This window comes from Giraffa tippelskirchi, chromosome 8 (genome assembly GCF_054371585.1).
Source record: "Giraffa tippelskirchi isolate mGirTip1 chromosome 8, T2T-mGirTip1v1.2.pri, whole genome shotgun sequence".
NCBI lineage: Eukaryota > Metazoa > Chordata > Mammalia > Artiodactyla > Giraffidae > Giraffa > Giraffa tippelskirchi.
Genome location: NC_137282.1, coordinates 92,659,025 through 92,685,528, shown reverse-complemented (window position 1 = coordinate 92,685,528; position 26,504 = coordinate 92,659,025). Strand labels below are relative to the sequence as shown.

General features: G+C 37.8%; 1 protein-coding gene across 4 annotated transcripts in view; it reads right to left on the bottom strand.

Moving 5' to 3' along the window:
• ITGA1 (integrin subunit alpha 1) overlaps positions 1-26,504 on the bottom strand; it is a 154,706-nt gene that overhangs the window by 82,887 nt on the left and 45,315 nt on the right. For 2 of the 4 annotated variants that reach the window (XM_081517739.1, XM_081517740.1), the window contains exon 2: positions 8,365-8,485. In XM_081517739.1, the coding sequence (XP_081373865.1) occupies positions 8,365-8,485 (121 nt within the window). Of the gene's footprint in view, positions 1-108; positions 317-3,129; positions 3,239-8,364; positions 8,486-26,504 lie in introns of those variants that run through there. The other 2 variants (XM_081517741.1, XM_081517742.1) reach the window with 2 other exon arrangements.

Below are 26,504 nucleotides of genomic sequence, written 5' to 3'. Positions count from 1 at the left end.
GGTAGGTTAAAAAATTGTAATCTAATTTAAAATAAAAACCCACCTAAATTTTTGAAAATTTATGACAACTTGAAGCAAAAGTTACCAAATTATATTCAATGTACTTACTATATAAGCAATGATAATAATAGTCTGGATTTATTGAATTTACACCATTCTAAGTGCTCTCTATGTCTTAAGTAATTTAGTCTTCTCCAGAAAATATAGCATGAACTTTGGTGCCAGACTTCCTGAGTTCAAATCATGGTTTTACCCTTTCCTTAGCTGTGTGGTTCAGAACAAGCCAGTTTTATTCCCTGTGCCTTAGTTCCTTCATCTGTAAAATGGAAATAGTAAGAGTAGTTACCTGACACAATCATCAAGAGCATGAAATGATTTACTATATATAAAAAGTTTAAAACAGTATGTGGCTCATAGCATGTGCTAAGTGTTGGTTTTTTTATTATCACTATATATATTTTCAGATGTTGGAACAACAGTATCTATGTAGAACACAGATTCAAAGGGAGTACACCAAAAAACAAATTATATTAAGGAAGTTATGATTAGATTTTAGGGAGTTTCCTCTCTCAACATTTGCAAAAACTTTTGTAATGTGATTGATTAAACTAGTTTTATAGTTAAAAATAGTTTGGAGAAAAGTAGTAGACATGTTATGAAAGTATTTAAGTTGAAACTAGATAGATTAATTAATGTTTATTAAGAACACCCTACATGCTCAGCATTAACATTAATGCCAGGCCCTTGGAATACAAAATGGATAAAACACCATTTTTTAGGTGGCTTAAAGCTTAGTGGAGGAGCAAATATATAGATGTACTATTACCATACTGAATAGGTGTGACCTTGGTGCAATGTCAGCAAAGTCTTAGAAGCAAGAAGGGATGCAAACTGCTCTTTCAGTAAGTTCAAATAACTCAATGTAGATGGAGAGGAACTTAAATCTGGCTAGATAAGTAGGGTCCAGATCACGTATGCTCTTATAGACTATTTTAAGAACTTTGGATTTAGTGTATGGAGGAGAGAGTTGGGAAATGCTGAAGCTTTTAAAGAGGGATGAGACATGATCAGTTCTGATCTGTAAAGCTTTTTTACATGTAATGTCGTGAATAATTGAGCTTCCCAGGTAGCTCAGCAGTAAAAAACCTGCCTGCCAAGGCAAGAGATGAAGATTCGATCCTTGGGTTGGGAAGGTCCCCTAGAGTAGGAAATGGCAACCCACTCCAGTATTCTTGCCTGGAGAAACCCATGGACAGAGCCTGGTGGGCAACAGTCCGTGGGGTCACAAAGAGTCAGACATGACTGAGCAACAGAGTGCACACACACACACACACACACACATGCACACACACACATGCACACACACACATGCATACACACACACACATGAATAAATTGGGAAAAGAGGCAAATTAGACCCAGAGAGTGAAGGTACGAGTTTCGAAAGTAATCCAGATCAGAAATGAAGATCTGAATTAAGGAAGTAGAGAGGGAGAGGATAACCAATTCTGGAGACATTTAGGATAAAAGCTGTATTAGTTTGGGTTTCCCCAAAGCAGACTGCTACAGATAAACTTTTGGGAGGCAATTCCAAGTAGGCACAAATGTGAAGGTGGGAGAAATGATAGAGGGAAGGAAAAAAGGCCAATAAAGATGTACTGATAAGGGTTACTTCTGTAGGCATCTGGGCCCAATCTTGTGAGGAACATCTCAGAAACTACATGGAACATATATGAGCATGCCAGGAGCATGGCTGAGTTCCTAAGAGTAAATGCTACCAACTCAATAGAGGACAGAGCAAGAAGACACTGAAGGCTAATATATAGGGGAAAGTAACACAGGATTTTAAGAAATGGAGGAAGAAAATCAGTAGGAGTGGTCAGAGAGGGAAAGAGAGAATCAGAAAACAGTGACATCACAGAAACCAAAGAAGGCAAGACTATCAAGAATGGGAGCTGTAAGTGTCGAGCAGACTTCATTTTAAGTAACTTGGCTAAAAATGAAGGAGAAGGGCCATATTAATAAACTTGGGCTTCTTTTTCTCAAGCAAACCATTCAGGGTTTGAGGGAGTATAAATTTATTCTGGAGGAAAGCTGGATATGGTAAAATAATAGTATCCAGGGGTTTGTAAGTGTGGTATATGGTTCAGAATTTTGTATACCTTGGGATGAGATTTTGTCCCTCCTTGTCCTTCATTAAGGCAGAATCTAATTTTCCTCCTGTTGAAACTGAGATTTGCTTGATAAAAAGAATGCAGCAGATATGACACTGTGACTTCTGAGGATAAGCCTTAGGAGATATTGCAGACTCTATTTCACCAGTTTTTGGAAATCTGAGACCACCATGACATGAAGAAGGCTCGTCTAGCCTAATGAAGGATGAGAGGCCACGTGGAGGAGAAGTGATGCTTGAGCAGACAGCAAAAACTCCAATAGGGGTATTAAACCATCAGCATGTTAATAACAAAGGCAGGAGGGAAGAGTGGTCATGGACAACTCAGGCAAATGTGTGGAAACAGGAGCATGAGGCCTGAACATGGAAGGTGATGAGGAAGTAGGGGTAACTAGAACACAGCACAAAGCTTCCCCATAACCTGGAGCAGGAAACTCTAGACTGGCAAGAAGTGGACTTTGAAGGGAAGGTTCTGGAGATTATATTTCAACTCTAGGGCAGTAGAAAACCCCTAGAGTATGATGATAATTGGAAATAACCTGATATAACAACTGGAGCCATGGCCTATTGTGTATTCTGGATAAGGCAAGAGTAGAGTGTGAGAACTCAGCAAGTGGTAGAGTGTAGCAATAGGTCAGGACTGAGACAGGGAATCTGAGAGTCAGGATCAGTGATACAGAATGGGTAAGCAGGACACAGGACATAAAACAATTTTGTGTATTTTTCTAGGAGCTATTTGTTCTGACACCAAGCATGCAACTCTGGAAAGAACGTAGATCTCACCACTTAATCCTAAGAAAGCTGCACTTTTCCCAGGCTGCATAAAAATGACAAGAGCCTAGAAAAATACCAGCCTAGAGTTTATGGAATTTCAGGAATCTTCAACATTCTCAAGCCCCATTATCTTGCTCTATTTTTTTCTCATACCACTTACCACATTCTGACATACAATTTACCTGTTTATTAAGTTTATTATTTATGTTTTGTTCATTCCTCCCCAGCAGAATGTAAGCTCCACAATAGCAGGAATTTTCATCTATTCATTCACTCATATATCTTGAGTGACTGAAACAGTGCCAAGTAGAAAATAGGCATTCAATAAATATGTATTAAATGAATAAATTATGACTGTATCAAATGCTGTAAGAATATGAATAAGGAAGACCTGGTCACTCATATGGCCAGCTAAGAGGTCCTAATTGTGAAGTTTTTTTTTTTTTATTTTTTAGAGGCTGGATATTTTGCTTAAGTAGAATGTCATCTAGGCCTGTAGGTGTCACAGGAAGTATTTCCATGGGTCAAGGTTCCAGAGAATCCATGTTGTTACAGCTTAGGAAGAAGGCTGGGTTCCACATCCTGGCCCTGTCACACTGGTGTTAAACCTTTGGCAATTCATTCTCTGAGTCCCAGTTTCCTGTCTAGAAAATGAGGATGTTAGCAGTCATATTCACTCAAACACACAGGGTTAATATGAAGACCCAAAGCACAGTTGCATGAACTATGGACATTGTAACTTTAAATTGTAATGCAAGTTTGCTTTAACTCATTAAATTTAATTTATATTAAATTTCTGCTTTTTATATGACATTATGGCAATGATTTGTCTGAAGATTAGGAGGATTAAAGAATGTTCTGGATCTCATGACAGAGAAACACCTGATAAACTCAAAGATCATCAAAGTGAGAGAAATACCTCTTCTCCATGAAGAAGCTCCAAATATAATAAAATTTAATAAACTGAGAAATGTTTGCTATTCATAATAGCCATTCTTGTCATTATGACTGTTGTTACATTTATTTGAAAGGTAGCTGTCCTCGGACTGCTGTTTCATATTTATATGTTTTTCTTCTTTAAAAGATAGTTTCCCGGAGGTTGTTTCACATTTACATTATTTCTTTTCGTCTAACTCTTTCTTGATCTCCAAGCCAAAGTCTTTATAGGAGTACCAAGTACCTCCTGCCAGCCATTTTAAAAACAATCAACAACAGAGTAAGTGTTTGGTCATCTTAGAGGATGAAGTTATACAGTGGCCCCATGAGCTGCTGTGTTTTCGGTCATGAAAGGTAGCAAGCAGAAATGAGGTGAGCCAAAGAAATGACGTTTGGCAAAGAGGAAATTTTAACTTCAAAAGATATTATTAACACTTAAAAATAAATATTATATTAAAATCCATAACAGAAAATTTTATAGAACTGCTCGTCTTTTTACCCCAAGCTTGAATAGGCTTTATTTAAACACACATATACATTGGAAACAGAGAATCAGTCACCTGAGCCCACTAGTCAACCTTACCTGGCACGAAGCAGGGTCCTTTAGGAAAAAGGCAGGCAGCCAATACATTTTGATATATATTGGGTTGGGGATTGGCTAGGGAAGTGTTTGCATCATGAGAATCTACTCTGAAAAGACAGGCCAACTGAAGTCACTGAAGCCCCTAAGAAAGGATGCTTAGATTAGCAATCTTCAACCTTTTTGGCACCAAGGACCAGTTTCAAGGAAGACAATTTTTCCATAGACTAGGGTGGTGGTAAGGGGATGGTTTCAGTATGATTCTCACAAGGAGCCACCACCTAGAACCCTTGGATACACAGTTCACAGCAGGGTTCACACTCCTATGAGAATCTAATGAGGCTGATCTGACAAGGAGGTGGAGCTCAGGTAGTAATTGGAATGTGGGGGACTACAAATACAGATGAAGTTTTGCTGGCTCACCGCTCACCCACCGTTTATCTCCTGCTGTGTGACCCAGTTCCTAACAGAAGGTTGGGGACCCCTGGTTTAGATAGCATTCAAGGGAGTGGGAGCACATATTGGAAGGAAGGAAGCAAAGAACAACAGAGAATGGAAAACCCATATCAACATCTCATTTTTTCCCATCTGTCTGAGACCTTGCCATACTAGTGATCACCACTCTGGAAGGCTTCTGCAATGCTGAGCACATTGGCTTTTCTTTTCTTCAAAGCAAACTATTAAACCAATTGTATTTTTTTGTGAAATTTTCTAAACCACAGTGCAACTATTTGGATGCTCCAGCTCATGCTAATCATAATAAACAATGGCTGGATTTAATCAGAGGTATAATGTGTTCTGCTACTGAGAAAACATGTGGTTTCTGAGCCAAAAATATAAAGGTTACACTCCACAGGAAACTTCTGAAAGGTGAAGGGAGATAGGCTGCCTTTCCTGTTAGCTTTTCATGCTTTCCAAAGATATAAAGTAATGTTTTTCAAATATACGGACTGCATGTGTTATGGACCAACAACTAACTTAGGCATACTTCAGCCAAGATGTAACATGAATCAGGATGTTTTTTTAAAAAAAATCTGAGGTTGCTAAGTTTCCAAACATGACCAGTAGATATGATTTATGCAGGTGCCCACCTCTGGAGAAAATAACAAAATCCATGTTCTCCCAAATATGTCAGTTATTTTATAGTTCATTTCTTAAAATGTCTGCATTCTATCTGATTTTATAAACACTTAAGAAAATCCAAACATATTACTAAAATTTATTTTGCATGACTACTGCCTGGATATTTTTAGAATGGTATGTTGCTACCATGTCATCCTTAAAGATTTGAATATTTAGATACTTGTTCAGTTCAGTTTAGTTCAGTTGCTTAGTCGTGTCCAACTCTTTGCAACCCCCTGGACTGCAGCACGCCAGGCTTCCCTGTCCATCACCAACTCCTGGAGTTTACCCAAACTCATGTCCATTGAGTCGGTGATGCCATCTAACCATCTCATCCTCTGTCGTCCCTCTCTCCTCCTGCCTTTGATCTTTCCCAGAATCAGTGTCTTTTCCAATGAGTCAGTTCTTCGTATCAGGTGGCCAAAGTATTGGAGTTTCAGCTTCAGTATCAGTCCTTCCAATGAATATTCAGGACTGATTTTCTTGAGGATGGACTGGTTGGATCTCCTTGCGTCCAAGGGACTCTCAAGAGTCTTCAGCACCACAGTTCAAAAGCATCAATTCTTCGGTGCTCAACTTTCTTTATAGTCCAACTCTCACATCCATATATGACTACTGGGAAGACCATAGCTTGGACTAGAAGAACCTTTGTTGGCAAAGTAGTGTCTCCGCTTTTTTTTTTTTTTTTTTTGTCTCCGCTTTTTAATATGCTGTCTAGGTTAGTAACAACTTTTCTTCCAAGGAGTAAACTTAGATATTTGTAGTTCGTTTAATTTTGAATTCAATTGGCCACATTGTTTTTGTTTCCCTGATTTTCACACCTTTTCCATAAAATCATTGTAAGCATGGAATTTCAGACTGGAATTAATGTATCTGATATCCATACATACATTCAAATGCTCATGAACTTTCATTCACGTTAAAATGTAAAGTCTAATACTACAGAGATAGTTACTATCAACCTTTACTTTTTTAATAGAGCTCTAATAAGAGTAACGGCCCTAGATAGTGAGTGGAGGCTTGAGTTCTATTTTTTGTTCTGGCCCCAAGTAGCTATATATCCATAGGAGAGTCACTTTAAAAACAAACTTTATTGAAGTATGAATGACCACTTTAATGTATACAAATTGATGAGTTTGGGGATAAGTATACACCCTTAAATCTATCACCATAATCTATACCATAAACATATCCATTACTTCCAAAAGTTTCCTCGTGTCCTCTTTACTAGTAGTAGTTGTTGTTATTCTTATTTTGTTATAAGAACACCGAACAAAAAATCTACATTCTAAGCAAAATTTTAAGTATAAAATACAGTGTTGTTAACTATCTGGAGAAGGAAATGGCAACCCATTCCAGTATTCTTGCCTGTAAAATCCCATGAACAGAGGTGAGGTGCCTGGTGGGCTACAGTTTATGAGGTTGCAAAGAATCAGACATGACTGAGCAACTAACACAGACTGTTAACGATAGGTGCTATGCTGTATAGGGAATCTCCAGGACTTATTCATTTTGCTTAACTGAAGCTTGTACCCTTTGATTAATGCTTTCTTATTTTGCCCTTCTCTGAACCCCTGGTAACTACCATTCTGTGCTCTGCTTTTATGAGCTCGATTATTTTAGGTTCCTCATGTAAGTGGGATCATGCCATATTTGTCCTTCATCTGGCTTATCTCACTTAGTAAAACGTCCTCCAGGTTCATCCATATTTTCTTAAGTTAAAAGATTTTCTTCCTATTTAAGGCAGAATAATATTCTACTATATATGCAAAACATTAAAAAAAATCTATTCATCTGTCAATGGACATTTAGAGTGCTTTCAAGTTGTGCTTTTTTGTGAAGAATGCTGCAATGAATATGGGAATGCAGATATCTCTTCAAGATCTTGACTTTCATTCCTTTGAATATTTACTCAGAACTGGGTAGTTCTATTTTTAATTTTTTGAGGAAAATGAAAGTGTTAGTCAATTAGTTGTGTCCAACTCTCTGTGACCCCATGGACTGTAGACCACCAGGCTCCACTGTCCATAGAATCCTCCAGGCAAGAATACTGGAGTGGGTTGCCATTCCCTTCTCCAGGGGATCTTCCCAACCCAGGGATCTAATCCAGGTCTCCTGCATTGCAGGCAGATTCTTTACCAACTGCACCACCAGGGAAGCCCTTTTATACAAGATCCATTTAAAAAGAAAAGACTCACTAAAAATTACATTAACTACAAAGAAAAAGAGCTCTAATATTAATTTTGTATAGTTTTCAAAAGTTAAATATGCTTTAAAAATCATACTAAAGTGGACTTAACCAATATTAAGGGGTTTAAAAGTGAATAAAATTCAGTGAGGTTCATTATAAATAATAGACTAAATTCAATAGGTAAGTAAAGTACTAAAAATATAAGCCTCATGTTATATTATGGAAGTGATACTAATCTTCTCAAGACAGCATCTCACATGCCTCCATATACCTCCTGCTGAATTTCAGCTAGACCAAAATGTGGACAAAGAACTCTTACCAGAATAACATAATTACAAAACAATGACTATTTTGAATAAGGCCCTTCCTTGAGGTTGACCCAGGTTTCAACAGAATCATTAACGACAACTCTTAATATTGCTGAAGATTTTTTCCTTTTTCAATTTCTATTACCAAATGATTAGACTACATACATTTCCTACCATAAACAATTCATTCTAAGTCTCATTCATAAAATGAACTGTAACCAAATAATATTTTCCATTACCTTGTAAGAAAAGTAAACAAGAAGAAAACCCATTGACTTACCATTTTCCTTCTTCGTTTTCATATTGTTGGACAGTGTATCCAAACATGTCCTCCACTGGGCCGCTGAAAGTCATTGAGTTTTTCACATCAACATTGAATGACACACAGGAGCCTAGAACAACTTTAAGAGAGGAAACATCCAGTTACATAGAGTTAACCAAGATTCCATTATGTTTTGAATTATTAAGGCATTCTTGAGGTTACCATTCAAAGCTGAGTGCTTATTAAAAAGAGAAATGACGCTCAAAGAATGGGAACAACCAGAAAGGTCTGCAATGTTAACTGTATTACTGACTGGAAATCAACCTAATGACTTTAAAGAATGTGAGTATTAACATTCAAACAAAATCCCATAGTAATGTAGTATCTGTACCATTCCCAGAACCAAAAATTTCAGAATATGTGGGAAGGAGCTGGCAGAAACTCATGCTCACATATGACTAATGCAGTCACAGAGAGTTTTCCAGTAGTCATCCCACGGACACTAATGAAATGTAAGCAGCTTCATTTTCCCTTTTTGACTACAGAGGATACAAGCATCACCATTTAAAGCCTCGAGAGAGGAAGCTTTCTCATTGCTGCTTCAAAAGGGAAGGCAAGCTGACTGTTTCCACCCAGAGATGGCCTCCTATGCAGGCTGGAGGTTTGCTCTGCTTCCATCTCTGAATCAAGCAGGGGGTGGAAGTTTCTACACTGAGGTCTCCTTATTATGTTGTTGGTGGTGATAGCCTCACAGGTGGAGAGGCTAAATACGTTGAGATTAAATTAGATGATTCATCTGAAGAGTTTACTCAATGCCTGGTGCATACTACATATTCAATGAAGGTTAAACCTCTTCAATTTTTTTGTTTGTTTGTTTGTTTGTAGTTCAGATAATGGAAATCCTTTACTGGTGAGATTCTTTTCTAAAAGGGTTCTCCTGCTGCTACTACTAAGTTGCTTCAGTCATGTCCGACTCTGTGAGACTCCACAGAATGTAGCCCATCAGGCTCCGCTGTCCGTGGGATTTTCCAGGCAAGAATACTGGAGTGCTCTCTTTCAGGGGATCTTCTCGACCCAGGGATCAAACACACATCTCTTATGTGTCCTGCATTGGTAGGCAGTTTTGTTTTTTACCACTAGCACCACCTGGGAAGCCCTAGAAGGGTTCTTTAGTTCAGTTGCTGAGTCCTGCCTGACTCTTTGTGTCCCCATGGACTGCAGCAGGCCAGGCTTCTGGGTGGTGCCAAATTCTCTCAAATGGATGGTGTCAAATTCCATCTTTGGTACTGGTTTTTAAAACATACTTGTAAAGTTCCAAAGTATTCCCCTCCTAGATGTAACTAAAATTTTTTCCCAAATAATATGCTGTTATAAAATCACACAGCATCATGAGGTGTATTGAGATGATTAAATTCACTCTTTTGTGTTTTATAGCTACATGTAAACAGAAAATATTTTCTTCCTTATTCACTGTATACTCTTCCATAAATATAACATAAATTCAGACTCTAATTCATTCCAGGCTCTAATTTATAACTTTCAAATTTTGGTAACAATATTAAATGCTTATTTGATGCAGAAAATTGTACATAACTTAGAGAAAATTATTCTTCATAATAAGATATTCTGTATACTTATTTATAAAGTCTTCTTTTGATCTCCTGACCTAGAAGATCTCCCCACTTCAATATATTAAGGGCTTAACTATTAAGCCCTCTTATTTTTTTAAAAATCCCTCACAGAAATAATCATTAAATACTACCTACATTGTAACTACAATGTAGTAAGATTTTTGAAAAGTACTTAAGGCAGGGACTCTTATTCATCTTTCTTAATCTTTCTCAAAATCTAGCATGGCTCCTTGTACACAAATGGGCAATAACATATTCATAGAATGAAAGATAACACATCGAAGGAGAAAACTATCAGTTGTCAATAGTGGTGGACTGGCAACGATTTCATATTAGTTAAGGAAGCTTTATGGAGATGGAAATTTTCAAGTTAGATTTTTAAGGAGAAGGAGAGATACAACTTGGCAGTGAGAAGAAAATGTGTCCCAAGGATTTGGGAGAGTCTCTGCAAGAAATAAGATACAGGACGGGACAAATACGGTTACAAGATCATAGAGGGAGATTTGCCTGGCTGGTGTGGAAGATGCAGGAAAAGACTGGATGGGTAGCACAGGTCCATTTATGTACATTTCCTGTTCATTCTTCAAGGATTATGGAGAACAGCTGTTTACCATCTTCTGCATAATGGCTTTTCATGTATTTGAAGACAGTTTTAAACACTGTTCACTCTACTCCAAACTAAATAGTACATGTTCCGACTTCTCACAGTTTTTTTTTTGAACACTTTCAACAGATTATTTTTGATATGAGAGACACAAAAAAACAGTACCCTAAACAGCAGGATTTCTCATCTTTGACACTATTGACATTCTGGCTCAGGAAACACTTTGTTACGAGGGCCTGCCTGTGCAGGGTAGGGTGTTTGACAGCATCCCTGGTCCCTGGCCATATGATGTTAGTAGTCTACCCTGAGATGTAAAGATCAAAAATGTCTCCAGACACACGTGCAACATCACTGTGAGTTGAAAACCACCGTATAGATAAGGAGTAGAAAACCACTACCAATGATTTTATCGAAGAAGGTGCCTGAAAACCAATTGTAGTCTGCCGACCAGCAGGTACTGCATCACCTGGGAGCTTGTGAGGGATCTAGAATCTCAGGCTCTCCCCAGATTTCCTGAATCAGTATCTACATCCCAACAAACTCCCCAGAAAAACAGACTCCTGTTAAGGTCTGAGAAGTACAGGTCTGTAACATGGTACCGCTCTTTCATAATGTTGACGCAGGTAACAGAATTTACCTAATTTACTCATCATCCTTTAGGAATACAAAGCGAAAAGGATTTTCTTTAATTAAGGTCAATTTAATTAAAGAAATTAATTTAAGAGGTCAACCCCTCTTGAAAGATTTTCCCTGAAGTTCATTATCTTCAGTATACGTGTGTGTGCGTGCTAAGTCACTTCAGTGGGGTCTGGCTCTTTGCGACCCCATGGACTGTAGGCTCCTCTGTCCACATTATCTCCAGGCAAGAATACTGGAGTGGGTTGCCACACTGTTCTCCAGGGAATCTTCCTGACCCAGGAATCGAACTTGTGTCTCATGTCTCCTGCATTGGCAGGCGGGTTCTTTACCATTAGTGCCACCTGGGTAGTCCCATCTTCAGTATTTGCTTCCCAAAGGCTATTCACAGTGCTCCTCAATATAAGACCAAAAGTTTTGGTTTCCTTCTGGGGACCTGTTTGTTTATTCTACATGTTGTGTGGAATGTCCGGGGGGTGTGTGCTGAACTTTTTTTTTTCATTTCCTGTCCTCAGAATTCCACAGGCAATTTGCCCAAAATGATTGTAAATCAGTTTCTTTCATGTTTTCTAAGACACCAAGGAGCCTGAAGCACAGGAGATGACATTAAAAAAAAATAGTTTACATCTTGTTCTTTTGATTTAAAGGAGTGCATAAACAGTAAAAGTAGCTTCTCGTAACTTTTAGTACAATGTTCACGTTGCTATATTCAGTTGTCTTGGAACTTCATGTACTAGAAGTAAAGCAAAATCACACTTATTTTTAACCAAAGTTTTAAAAAAACAGCAAACAGACCCGAGGTGGCTTCAGGAGCAACATGGGGAGAAAATGATGGGAAAAATACACAGACAATAATCAGAGGTCAAAAGTAAATTCTGATTTCTCATGTACTGACAAGAGAGAATTTTTCCTTTAATAGTATTAACAGCTATATAGTATACTTATTAAGTGTTACATCTCACAACCTCCATCTCATTTAATTGGCTAACAAGCCTACAATCAAATACTACTATTATTACCCTTGGACAGAAGAGAAGAAGGAGGCTTAGGATGATAGAGAAATTTGCCTACATTTCTTCAGGACTCCCAAATCATTTACATTAATCAGTTTTTATATCTTAGCACTAAAACTGGGAAGAGTTAATAGAAGGTGACATAGAGATGGGTTTAGAAGAGAGGCTACTATGAGTCCATGTAATTCCATTTTCTGAGGAGCAATCTGAGGGGGAGGCTCTTCCACAGTGGCCATGGCTGGGAGCATGTTTGGAGGGAGGGAGGGAAAGATTGTAATAGGAGAGAAGTCATGGCTACGGAGCTAGATAAAGCTGCAAACAGGACTTCAGCTGAAACACATAGGTTTTGCTAGAAAAGAAGTGGAAAGGCTTGCTCCCCTTCAAATATGGTGATGTGACTTACACATCTAAGAGCTAACAACTGAAGAAGATGCTGAGATTGTTGATATTGAAGGACAGCTCTTATAAAAGATCAGTTTGTGCAATTTCTTTACTCCAGGATGGAGTATGATGACAACAAATGAGAGAAAGACAACAAATGAGAGAAAGAGAGAAAGAGCAGAAGAAACCTACAGTTGTATTATGTTTTCTGCTTACAAACATTTCCATATAAATAAAGGTATTGAGCTAGTCAGTAAACTAAGATTAGGTGGAGAGCAGTCAGTACTCTCTTTTTGTGTGTTGGGAACTGGAGCTCAGAGGGGTTAAGTGATTTTTCCACGGTCAGGCTGTGTTAGTGGCAGAGATAAGACATCAACATTGGTCTTCTGAGGTCAAATCATAGACTTTCTGTGACTACAGTGTGATTAAGTTAGTCAGGTTAATAAAAATAAAAAATAACAACCTATCTCAACAAAACCCTCATATGGCCCATGAGAAGCATTTGAGGATAACAGGCAGGAAATAAAGGGGGCAAATTCTGGGCATCTCTAGCAGGCATTGACTCCCCGGTGGAAGGAAGGTCCCCCTCCTGCACACATCCTCTGAGTTCCCAAAAAAGTCACTGCAGCCTGTTTGATTGTTTGCTTCTAATGAAAAAAAGTTTGTCTTTCACAGGGTGATCCAGAAATTTTGATCTAGTAATATCTAGATTAGAGTATTTAATAGCCAGAGGGATTCTGAATATTTTAAACTCTAAGCCCAAGACAAGAGGGTATCAAATAAATACCGACTAGGAATGTGTATCCAAATGCTATTGCTTTCTTTCAGCAACTTCCTACACATGTTTATCCAATTTAGAAACAGCAGAAATCATGTAATTAACATTACTTTATTATTTTTAAAGACTGAAATGATACAGTATTGAGACAGAAAATAATACTAGTGTTATTATAGTTAATTAATGACTTTTAGAGCAAATTCCTTGATACTATAGAAAGACAGTGATCTTTAGAGATATATGAGCCTGGGCTTGCACCTAGTCCTTTCACTTACATTATTTATTCAATTATTCATATTTATTAAACTACTCCAAAATATTAATCAAGTCTTTATTTTGGGTTGGATATATGCTAAGCCCTGGAGATAGTTACAAAAACATAGTGCTCCTGTTTTCACAGATCTTAGAGCCTAGCTGGAAAAAAATGGCAAGTGATCCCCAGTTTATCATATTTCAAATGAGGTTATAAATACCTTCCATGTGTTGGCTGCTGTGAGATATACAAAGTATTCACGTAGCAATAGAGAATGCTCAATACTCTACTGCTTTCAGAGGTAGAAATCAAAGAGTCAGTTTACCATCTGGCATTTAAGTTTTCTTTTAGAAGTGGATTTCCCTCCATTCTGATGACCATTTGTATCTTGAAAAGTGATACAGATGTGTTATATCAATGGGGGCAGGACAGTGGGTTCATTGACTCATTTCAATAGCAAATTTCCTGTTTTTTAAACCCAGCTGCAATGACATCTGTAAAGAAAATCTAAGATGAGGGTGTCAGGCCTTCCAAATGGAAGGGCCAGCCGAGGAGGAGGAGCACAGGTGATCCTGTCCTCTCAGTTAGATCTCTTGGATTCTCAGCTCAGTCTCCCAGAAGGTGATGCATATTGCTGATGTCACCCAGGCTCTGAGCCAACAGCAACTTGAGGCTTCTCTCATGCCAATGACAATCTACTCCCCTCTAATCGACTTCAAACATTATATTTGCTTTGCTAAGTCGCTTCAGTCATGTCTGACTCTGTGAGACCCTATGGACTGTAGCCAGCCAGGCTCCTCTGTCCATAGATTTCTTCAGGCAAGAATCCTGGAGTGGGTTTTGCATACATGTTCCCTTAAAAGGTAAAATTTGATCAAGAGTTTAACTGAATCTGTCCACAAAAATGATAGCACTACATAATTCTAGTTGAAATCTGAGATAATTATTTTTATAGCATTGCAATCTTGAGGAGGAGAAGCCAAAGAACTCCAGTGGTGAAGAAGTGGGAAGTAAAAATAGAATGAAAATAAGATGATATTAAAACCTTGAGCAGAAAGTAGAGGATCAACACAGGTGTTTGGAAATGTCATCGTATTTTCAAATACAGAAAATCTACATTTTTCTGGAAAAAACACTGTACCCAACTCAGAGTCTCCTTCAAACACGTGGAACTTGCCTATACATTATGTAAAAAGAAAATCTGGCTCAGTCAATCTCACCATTCAAAGTCCTTTCAACAGAAATGATGTAATATGTCAGCAAGATATCAACCTTCATCAGCAAGTCCAGAAAAAGCCAATCCAAATAAACACCTCGACATTCAGGCATTTTCCAAGTTTCATCCTGGGAAGCTGCTTTTTAACTTTGGCTTGCTATAGTGAGCAAATTGTTTTGACTTCCAGTACTAATGTCCTGTGGGCCTCCAGTGACTACAAATGGTATTTGAACTTCAAAGTGAGTTACGTGCATAGTGTGTATCTGTATATGACTGGTAGGAAAGAGGCAAGGAGGTCTAATTCTTGGCACACAGTAGGTGTTGAATGCAAGTTTGTTAAATGGAACAGGATGGAATAAACAGAGAAATGAAGATTTTTAGTATAAAGGTCACTCTGGCTGTAAGAACTTGTCCCCTTTCATAAGTGCTACCCAGAATATTAAACTCCAGTGGAGTGTTTCCCAAACATCCTTTGTTAAAAATCCCTCTTATAAATTTTTCTACATAAGTTTGTTCTTCCACAGTGTTTATTTTCCTTTGTACTATCTACAGACATCTGTTTTTTTTCCCCTCATATCCTCCCACCACAAATAATTGCCTGCTTTGCCAGCTCCTCTCAGACTCTGCCTTCTCCTGAAATTCTTAAACAGTCTCAGAACTCAATACTGCCATCCTATCAGCACCATCTTCTGGCTCTGTGTTTTACGGGATAAAAAAGCTGCAGAACCTTAGGGGTCCCTGGATCTCACTGTGGGAAACACAACTTGTATGTTTGTGCAAACAACATGAGCACAGAACTCTGCTTTCCAGCTGCTGGCATCCTGAGAGCTGAACTCATGACTTTTTGTGGCTACACAGCATGGGAGAGCTGCTTATGGAAAGGCATGTCGCAGTTCAAAACAGAGTAGGATTGGACCCCATTTAAGTGTTCACCCAGATATATGACATATGAAGTCTTTGGACATGTGAGAGTCTGAGGGAATGTTGTATTTTTGTTAATGAAATCCTTTCAGTGAGTTTTATTAACTTATAAATAATTTCTTCAGTGAAACAGTAAGTCATTGCCAGTTTTAAAATTATTTTTGTTAGTATGTACAACAAGTACTTTTCAGGGCCAGAAAAACAAAGAGGTAGTATACACTATAAAACAAATGATTTTCAGTTTACCTAGTGGCTTTAACTGGCAATTTTCAACTCCAGGCACTAAGAGATTCCATATTGATTCTTTTGTATCATTTAATGGGACAATTTTTTTGGATGGCTTTGTTGTTGGCTTTTGAAAGCCATACACACGTCCAAGTGTGTGAAGCATGGTTACTATTTCAGATACTTCCATTGTTTCTCTGGGGACAATGAGTTTATCTCACTTCTTTTTATGCTTATTTGGTTGTTGATGCGTTTAATAATGGGCTTCTCGAGTGGCGCTAGTGGTAAAGAACTGGGCCTGCCAATTCAGGAGACATAAGAGACTTGGGTTCGATCCCTGGGTTGGGAAGATCCCCTGGAGGAGGGCACAGCAACCCACTCCAGTATTCTTGCCTGGAGAATCCCATGGACAGAGAAGCCTAGCAGGTTATGGTATATAGGATTGCAAAGAGGTAACCATGACAAGCGATAGCATGCACACACACATGCTTAATAACTCCAATGAAAATTAGGCACTTGAAAATCATTCATATACCACTTTATGCATATACTACTTCTTTGCTTTCCTGACCCTTAAACTATCTGTTCTGCATACTAGCAAAAATAATTTTCGGACTAGCAATGCTTTACTGGCTCATACATTTCACTGAGAAGAAATTATATGTGAGTTAACAAAATTCACTGAAAAGGATCCGTTAATAAAAGTACAACCTTTTATTCAGGTTCCTTCTTCTAAGGCATCAAATGGACAGAATGTATATGGTAGCTGGGTAAGACTGAACTCTGAAATTGAACCAGTAATAATATAAAAAGAGTGAAAATTCATCCTTTTTTCTTAATTGTACAATTTGGAGTTTAGAACTAAAATTTTTAAAATACACCTCTGTGTAACAAAAAACAACTTGAAAATAAATACAAAAGAATAATCATAAAAATTTCAAATATATCTTGAAATCATTTATTTAGATTATTAAAATGTAAAGACTGAAAATTTAATGCTTTTTTAAAATATGATTGTTTATAATCTAACAGACAGCCTTCACTTAGTGAAATTCCAACGTGAAAAAGGTCAATTAAATTAGGCTGTCATTATTTAGATTGGAAAGTAATCACTGGCATTATGAGTCAGCTATAATATTCTTTCAAAGAGGAAGCATACCTAGACTTTTAAAAATGTGGTTCTTTATGCAAGTTCTTAAGAACACAATCAACAGATAAAATGAAGTCTAACTACATTTTAGTTTGCTGTGGATCATGAAGGGCTATTAAAAGTAGCTTGTCTTAACCTCTCATTAAAAGAAAAAAAAACCTTGTCATATTGTTCAGAAGCAGGAGGCAAAGTGTGTGTGTGTGTGTGTGTGTGTGTGTGTGTGTGTATGTGTGTATACATATATACTTGTTTATAAAGAATTAAGAATTTAAGAATATTTATAATATTCTTTTTTGGAATACAATTATCTAAATGCTTTCTGGTTTTGACACACAAGTTGTCAGTTATTAACATTAATAAATTAAGGGCTTCATGAAGCTAACCAATAAGTATTGTATATAATAGATATAATAAAATACTGTGCAAACTTCAACAGTATATTGCAACCAAATGCAAAATCTGTAAGAAAACAATTATACTACACTTGAAAAACATTCATATATTACTTTATGCATATACTACTTCTATGCTTTCCTGACCCATCAAACTATCTGCTGTGCATACTAGCAAAAATGACCTTAGGACTAGCAGTGTTACTGGCTCATATATTTCACTGAGAAGAAACCAGAGTTACTTAGTAGCTTTAACTGGCAATTTCAAATTCCAGATACTAAGAGAAGACGTTACTGATTCTCCTATTGCATTAAACAGGCCAGTTTTTCTGGACAGCTCAGCTCTGCCCCTAGTAATATGCTACCACTTAAACTAAAATGTTTCTGTATAACTATGTCCAGTCCTAGCTACTTATTATAGCAATTTTCCATTATATCATTGACTACCAAACATTCTCTTCATTTAGTAGCCCTTTAGTACCTCTGTTCAATTTAAACTGTGTCTAGTTTATCAAGAGGAAATAATGGAAGCTAAATAAATACAACTTGCTATTCACCTGAAAAAATTTGGAAAATAAATCACAAAATATTTTAAAGGAAATTGGTGTTTGTTTATAAGAGTTGAAAAAAAATCTCAGTAGCCTGGAATGTTGAAATATTTCAGAAAGCAAGTGTCAGCAGAATGCCAATTTTCTTTTCAGTGAAAAGAGATAATTTTTTGATGCTTTCTTTTTTGTATTGAGATAGCACTAAACTTTGTTTTCTTAGCTATGTTGTTGCTAAAACCATGATGATCTTTCAGCACTTAGAACATAATAATTGAGCACTAACATCCTTGGATTCAAACTCTATTCCTATCTAGTAGCATCATCTTTTATATCCTTTCCATTAGACTATTAGGGTATCCTGAAATGAAAGTACATACAGATGTTATAGTCAATATTCCCAAGAACTGTCAGCCAATATTTTCCTTACATGGAAGCATTCTATTACTTAGAATCAAAACTCTAGTACTTGTACTAAGTACTTGTTACACACAAGGATCTTAAAATTTAAGTAGAGGTTACTTCTGGACTAGAGGAAAGGTAAGGAAGAGAATAGGATCTAAAAAAAGATTTAAAAATGTGGCTTTAGTTGTGTTTTAGAGGAAAATGCTTACTTCTCATTCCTGATGTTTCTTTTCATGTGGCGGGAACCTCACAAGCTGCAATATTTTCTATTTCTATACCTGCCCCACCTTTCACACTTAACCGATTGATAAGTTTGAAAGGAGAAACTATCTGGATATCTCTTAGAAGTGAGCCTGCCTACAGAAAAACAAATAAAACAACCGCCAAAATACTCTGATCTGCTCCTCCAGTGTCAGGCTCTGAGCTGGTGCTGAAGTATAAGTTGGCTTCATCTAGGGGTCAACGATGGGAATTTCCTTTAGCAGCTGTGCTCCATTCTGACTCTCTGTCATTTCCCAGTTGGTTCTGACCTCAAGTGATAAAAAGATTTGCCCGTCATTGAGATTTCTCAAAAATCCCAATGGTGTTTATTTCTTAAGAAAAATAAACATACTGGGAAAATGTTTGTATTTCACAATGCTAGGTATTGGGTACATTTGTATTTGCTATGTTATTCCTCTAATTTCCTTTTTGGCTTGCAATATTTCATGATTTAAAAGAGCTTATGGATTTTCTCTGTATAATTGTACGATTGAAGCTGTTCTAACAATACAACATCTCTAATTCTTTGTAATTTCATTAATTTTCTTTTTCTATTTTTATAGTTCTTAACAAAGAAATTAGAACAAACACAAAGCCATTCTCGTTTCTTGGAGCTACAAGAAGGCAAACAGAAAAGAACATGAATGGATGGGCTTAATTATATTTACCCATTTCCTGCTTCATACATTCTTATTACTTACATTCGGAGTAAGGGGTGAGGGGCAGTAGAAGAAGATACAGGAGGCATGCTTAGGATAAGGCGTAAATAAGGTAACTTCAGAGGCAGACAAGGTCAAAGTGTGGTGAAGATTCAGCCACATGTTTGCTGTGAGAACTGCCATATCATACTCACAGTCTGGTGAACATCACTAGGGTCAACTTGGAAGGGTGAAGAAGCCAGATTTGGGAAATGAAATTAACACTAGGATTAACCAATATTCGTTGTTTGCTTAAACAAATACTGGCCTGGAAAGCTACTGACTGCTAGAATTTTCACTAGCTTCTTTCCAGAATTTTCTCAGTAATTGTTCACAGTCTAGTTTCTTATTTCTTATCCTAGGGCTGTGCTATTTATATTGATGGATTAGTGCCTCTTCAGAGAACTGCAGATAATTCTCACCACGGAACTGAGAGTTACGTTAAGAAAGAGACACATGTGCTGCTCCAAGAACTCATAATTCCTTACTCTGTCTGGGAGAAGTTTAACTAAGAAGTATGGAAGTTAAGTCAAGAAACACATACTGACTTTCCACTGCCCATCTACTTCACAAACACTAGTCTATCGGGGAAGATGTAAAAGAAAGAGGTCATCACTCAGTTGAGAACTCTTCAGCATGCTAGAGATGGATTGAATAGCTACTTATGCAAACATAAGCATATAAAGATGAAAGGAAAAGGTGCCAAGGAGTTTTCCAATTATCTGTAAAGTTAAACAGAATATAGGAAGATTAGTGGCAGGTGAATGTGAATGCTTATTTGATAGTTTTCCTCAAGTACTGCAACATTAGAAAGCTTGCGGACCTCATCATTTCTTACCATTACATGTATTCTTTCCACTTTCTGGTCTTAAATTATTATTTGGATCTTTAAAGAGACAGAAATTAGTTCAATTGAATCAGTAACATTAACAAGGACTCTGCCCTGTGACATCAATGGAATCTAATATATTTCCTCAGAAGAGTTTCTTATAATAAGACATACATACACACATGCTTATCTCAAAATTCATCAGTTTATCACTCTTTCTGTTGCTGGAAGTGTATTTTTAAAAACACATATTTGGTTATAATATTGTCTAAGCCTTGGTTGGTTCTCAGAGCCCCGTAAATGTTGTCCCACTCCCTACGTAGCATTACAGAGCCATTAAAATAAGGCCTCATTCTACCTTTCTGGTCTTATTACCACTTTCAGCTAAGAACTTCAAGTTATGGTTACTTCTTAATATCTGTAGTTCCCTGAAACATCTTGCATTCCCTTCTGAATCACTTCTTAGCCTGGGCACTTCTATCTATCTTCCAAAGTCTATCTCAAGGTCACTGCCCCCACTGATACTCATTCTTTCTCTATGTTCCCATAGAACCTTTACAAACTTATCCCATAGGGCATATTAATTTATATTACAATATACCAGTTTATATGCTCAATTTCCCTGGTGAACTATAAACTACTTGAAGTTAGGAATTCATATTCTCATCCTCAACACTGAGCCCAATTTCTACACATGACAGGGATGGCTTGTTGAATCCTAATTTCCATTTCTTCCTTTTTCTTGGTAATCAGATCTTTAATCAGCGTAGCAGTCCACATGGCTAAAATACAACTCGTAGCTGGGTACAGTTCTGTGACCAACTGCTGGCCAATGAACAGGAAGTGGAAGTGTGGCAGGAGACACTAAGGAGCTCCTTGAGCAGAACTAACTTACCTAAAAGATTCACCCTCTTTTACCCTTCTATTTTCTCCTCTTTTTGTCCCTCTCCTGTCTCCTTTCCTCAGTTATAAATTCCTACATAACAGGTAGAGCTCTGTTAGGGACTGAATTGTTCCCTTCCCAATTTGTATGTTGTAGCCCTAACACTGGTGTGCCTCTATTTGGAGGTAGGGACTTAAAAAATATATTTTTTTAATTACTTATTTATTTTTGGCTGTGCTGGGTCTTCGTTGGTGTATGGGCTTTTCTCTAGTTGTGGCGAGCGGGGGCTAGTCTTTAGTTGCAGTGAAAGGGCTGCTCATTGCCGTGGCTTCTCTTGTTGTGGAGCATGGGCCTGAGGCACGTGGGCTCAGGAGCTATGGCTCCCAGGCTCTAGAGCACAGGCTCGATAGTTGTGGTACATGGGCTGAGTTACTCTGTGGCATGTAGCATCTTCCAGGATTATGGATAGAACCCGTTTCCCCTGCATTGGCAGGCAGATTCTTTACCTAACTGAGCTACCAGGGAAGCCCAGAGATAGGGACTTTGAGGAGGTGACTAAGGTTAAATGAAGTCATAAGGGTTAGGCCCTGATCCAACAGGACTGGTGTCCTGATAAGAAGAGAAAGAGACACCAGAGATTCTCTCTCTATACACGCCCTGAAGAAAGGTCATGTGAGGACAAAACCAGAAGGCAACTATCTACAAGCCAGGAAGAGAGGTGTCATCAGAAACCAACCCTGAGGGCACCTTGATCTTGGGATTCTTGCCTCCAGAACTATGAGAAAATAAATTCCTGTTGTGTAAGCCATCCAGTCTGTGGTATTCTGTCATGGTAACCTGAGCAGACTGACATACGCTCCAACTGCCAGGTGAGACTATGACTTAAACTTGAATGGAAATGACGTGATGAAGAACTAGTGTGGTATTATGATGACAGTACAGTGACCCACATTGGCACTGAACTGCCCTGATAAGGACTTCTTTATGTTATATGTTATTCTGCAGTGTTCTATGTTACTTAAATCTCTTAAAGTCACAGTTCTGTTAGTTACAGGGCAACCTAATAACGAATTCATTGGTACATAATAATTATTCCCTAAAACCTGTTGACTGAATGACTATATGATATAAATAATATTCTTTTAAAAAAGTTTCTTATGAGGTCTAATTATCATCTCATGTAAATCTGTAATTTTATGCCACTTTACCCAACCATTGTTTTTCTTTCTTTTTATTATTTATTTTTTGGTCTTCATTGGTTCAATTCAACTAAACTGTCAATGATCAGAGCACAGATTAAAGTTATATCTTATCATATATTTATCTTAACAACTTCAACTTACTTTAAAAATACTACTCTTAAATAAATTTTTGCAACAAAATACCTTGCTCTAAACTATAACTTCATGATCACATAAAAAAGAAACTTTGTACCCACAACAATAGCCCCCCAAAAGAAATATTAGTTTATACTGAATAAGCTTTCAGAAAACTCTTAACTCTAGCCAAGATCATGGTAGTTAAGTTAGATAGAATAACTTAAGAGAAAGGTAAAATGTCTGGGATATACACCTTTACTAGGAAACATTTTCCCAGAAATACTGCCATATTATGGAACCCATAATATATAATGTTATAAAGGGCTTATTTAAAGACTTGCAGAGTCTGTAGAGCGCATCTTGTAGAGACTTGTAGAGTGAATCTTATAAAATGTATGGATAATCAAGTGGTATTAGACTGGATGAACCCTTTTATGAGGCAGTAGTCAGGATCCTGAAGGTTCTATAAAGTAGCTTATCTGAGTGAAGGGCCATTTTACTGTGTCTTGAAAGGCTTCCTTTTCTGTCTGGTGCTACAACACAAACACTCCAATTTTAAAGCTTTTGACAGCTTACCAAGACCAAACAAAAATTTTTAAGAGAAAACAACCAAATTAAACTCTTTTGAGCAATGGCATTGAGAAAAAATATATGTGTGTGTATTATATACATATTGGGTTTCCCTAGTGGCTCAGCAGTAAAGAATCCATCTGCTAATTCAGGAGCCTGGAGTTCGATCCCTGAGTCGGGTAGATCCCCTGGAGAAGGAAATGGCAACTCTAATTTTCTTGCCTGGGAAATCCTGTGGACAGAGGAGCCTGGCAGGCTACACTCAAGTCCAAAGAGTTGGACACGACTTAGCGACTGAACAACATACATACATACTCTGTTAGAAAAAAAAGAGTCTTCTCAATACCTAGAATATTTTTCAGGATTTAATACGCTTCTAGATTTTTGCTGCTGCTGCTGCTAAGTCTCTTTGTCGTGTCCGACTCTGCGACCCCATAGGCGGCAGCCCACCAGGCTCCTCTGTCTATGGGATTCTCTAGGCAAGAACACTGGAGTGGGTTGCCATTTCCTTCTAGTGATAATTTTATTCTCTCTTCTAACATAGTGTTGGTAATATGTTGTTATACACTGTAATTCCTCTAAGAGAAACTTGTGTGACTGAGCCTAGGTCAGGTAGCTCAGTTGGTAAAGAATCCACCTGCAATACAGGAGACTCTGGTTTGATTCCTGGGTCAGGAAGATCTGCTGGAGAAGGGATAGGCTACCCACTCCAGTATTCTTGGGCTTTCCTTGTGGCTCAGCTGGTAAAGAATCCGCCTGCAATGCAGGAGACCAGGGTTCAGTCCCTGGGTTGGGAAGATGCCCTGGAGAAGGGAATGGCTAACCACTCTAGTACTCTGGCCTGGAGAATTCCATGGACTGTATAATCCATGGGGTCGCAAAGAGTTGGATACAATTGAGTGCCTTTCACTTCACTTCACTTCAGGTCAATCTACTGAATTTAGGAGAAGGTACATGGAGAACATCAAATATTAGGAATTATACCTTCCTAATATTTGACTGCTAAAGTGATAAACCTTAGAACTTTGTAATTGGAAGGAATGAGATGCTTAGGCATTGTTTAATTTGGCATTCCCATTTTACCAGAGGCCAGCAACTATCTACTTTTGGCACCTGTCTTACTTCCATCAGGTGTTCCAGAAGGTGTTGCCATGTTAATAAGTGATCCTGCCTCCCAGGCCACAGCTGGCTGGTCCAAGAATGGGCATCAAATCTAAAATGAGCCATCGAGTGGATCAATTCCAGGGGTGGGGGAGTACTCAACTCAATTAAAGTACTCAACTTTCTGTCATCTTATGGATGCTCCAGTTCTGATGCAGAAGGTCATGGAACAGGAGGCTCAGGAACAGACATGAGCCTGATTTCTGCCAGGAAGCAGTTTCATAGTGTGAGGCAGTAAAACTGAGATGAAGAAGGAAGTTCTAATATACAGAAGGGGGTTGAGAGATTGTCTAGTCCAATAAGGGCTTCTTCCCCAGTGGCTCATGTAGTAAATAATCTGCCTGCAATGCAGGAGACCTGGGTTTGATCCCTGGATCAGGAAGATCCTCTGGATAAAGGAATGGCTATCCACTTTAGTATTCTTGCCTGGAGAATTCCATGGACAGTGGAGCCTGGTGGGCTACAGTCCATAAAGTCACAAGAGTTGGACATGACTGAGCAACTAACACTTCATACTAGTCCAATACGTGGTTTCCCTGTCAGCTTTATTGCTGCCCTGTGACTGGGAGAGGAATGGGGAAGAAAGAGGCAGGGGACTTCCCTGGAAGTCCAGTGGTTAAGACTGTGCTTTTAGTGCTGGGGGTGAGGTTAGATCCCTGGTTGGGGAACAAAGATCCTGCATGCCATGTGGTGTGGCCCCCCAAAACAAAAGCAAAAAACAAAAAATTTAAAAAAAAGAAGAGGGCAGGGTAGCTAAGAAAGGCTATAATGACTTGGTTCAACTAATGTTTCCCTCTTGTTTCTCCAGCCTCTCCTAGAGCTATTAAAAAAAAAAAAAGGCTGAGAGTAAGAGAGGAAAAGTACTAGGCCTGCTCTGTCACAAGTATGTAAATAAATCTGTATATGTGACTACGTTACGGATATGTGGTATTCATTCAGCAAACATTAATAAAGTCTACCCTGTGCAAGGTAATGTGAAAGAGCTATCAGTGATTAAAAGGCAAAATAAACATTAGCCCTGCCTCCAAAGATGTTTAGTCACTTGTGAGACATAAGGCATAATCAAATAAGACAATTAGGAGGTTAAAAAAGGGGGAAAAAAAACTTCAAGGGCCTTAAGTGATTACTGTAACTGTGACTATTGTAATTTTAATGCCAGTTTTATAAAGCCTAACAATCTTAGCTTTTTTCTTTCCTAGCTAATCATTCAAAAGTTATGTGCTATCTAAAAGAGATTTGGTAATAAACATACATTGGGACATAATTAGGGGTAATCTCCATGTATTATGAAAAAGGATGACACCTCATTTAGACAGGTGATTAAATATACAAAAATCTTGTGAGAGGACTCTACATCTCAAGTTGGAAACTGCCTTCAGAATGTTATGTCTGTGTTAGAAGCACTGCCAGAAGGTGAAAATAAAACAGAATGAAGACATGACACACAGCTCATGCTGACTTCCATTGCTAGGTCAGATTTAAAGTTGAAATCTTCCATTAGGCAACCCAAGAACAACTCATTTAAATACAAGTGAAAGGGCAGAATGGTGATGATGTCACCACAGAATAATTGCTGCTTTGTGTCAGGCTGGTCTTATTAGGAGGGCAGAGCTGAATGATCCACAAACTGACACCCCTGCCTGGCGTCTAGAGTGAAAAACTACAGGAGTGAGTGATTCTGCTGTATTTCAGTTATTTCACAACCAAATTCTGAAGCATATTTTCCCTTCATGTCTTGAGTGCAACTACTATTTCATATTATGATGAAAGATCAGTAATATAATTTGTGTTGACACTTTCTATAAAATACTTGCCTTTTAAACCTCTAAAAGTATAAAAAGAGCTTTGTGAAAAAGAAATCCAATTTTTAGAATATAAGTTTTAACCTTCTACCAACAAGTAGTGATTTTCTGGATGAACTCCAATCAACTTAAAATGACTGTTAGGTTAGTTAAAAAAACACCAGTCAAGTAAAGACAAATTTTCACTCCCTGGTGAAGTAATTAGGACTTATTCAAAAACTTCATGCAATCTTACATATGAAAGCTTCCAAAATTTCTCTTTGAAGACATATTTTATAGAGGGGACAATTTGCAAATGTGGTGGATCAAAGCCTTGTCATTTATTTCTTACCAGATAGCACTACCCAAAAAGAAAAAAGAAAAAAAACCGCAAAAATGCACTGGGGTCCAGAAAATAGGCTTCTTAGCTTTTAGTCTTCTGAATAAGGCCATTGTCTGAACTGTTACATTTGTACGTTCTCATAGTAAAGCTGCTTTTCACAGAA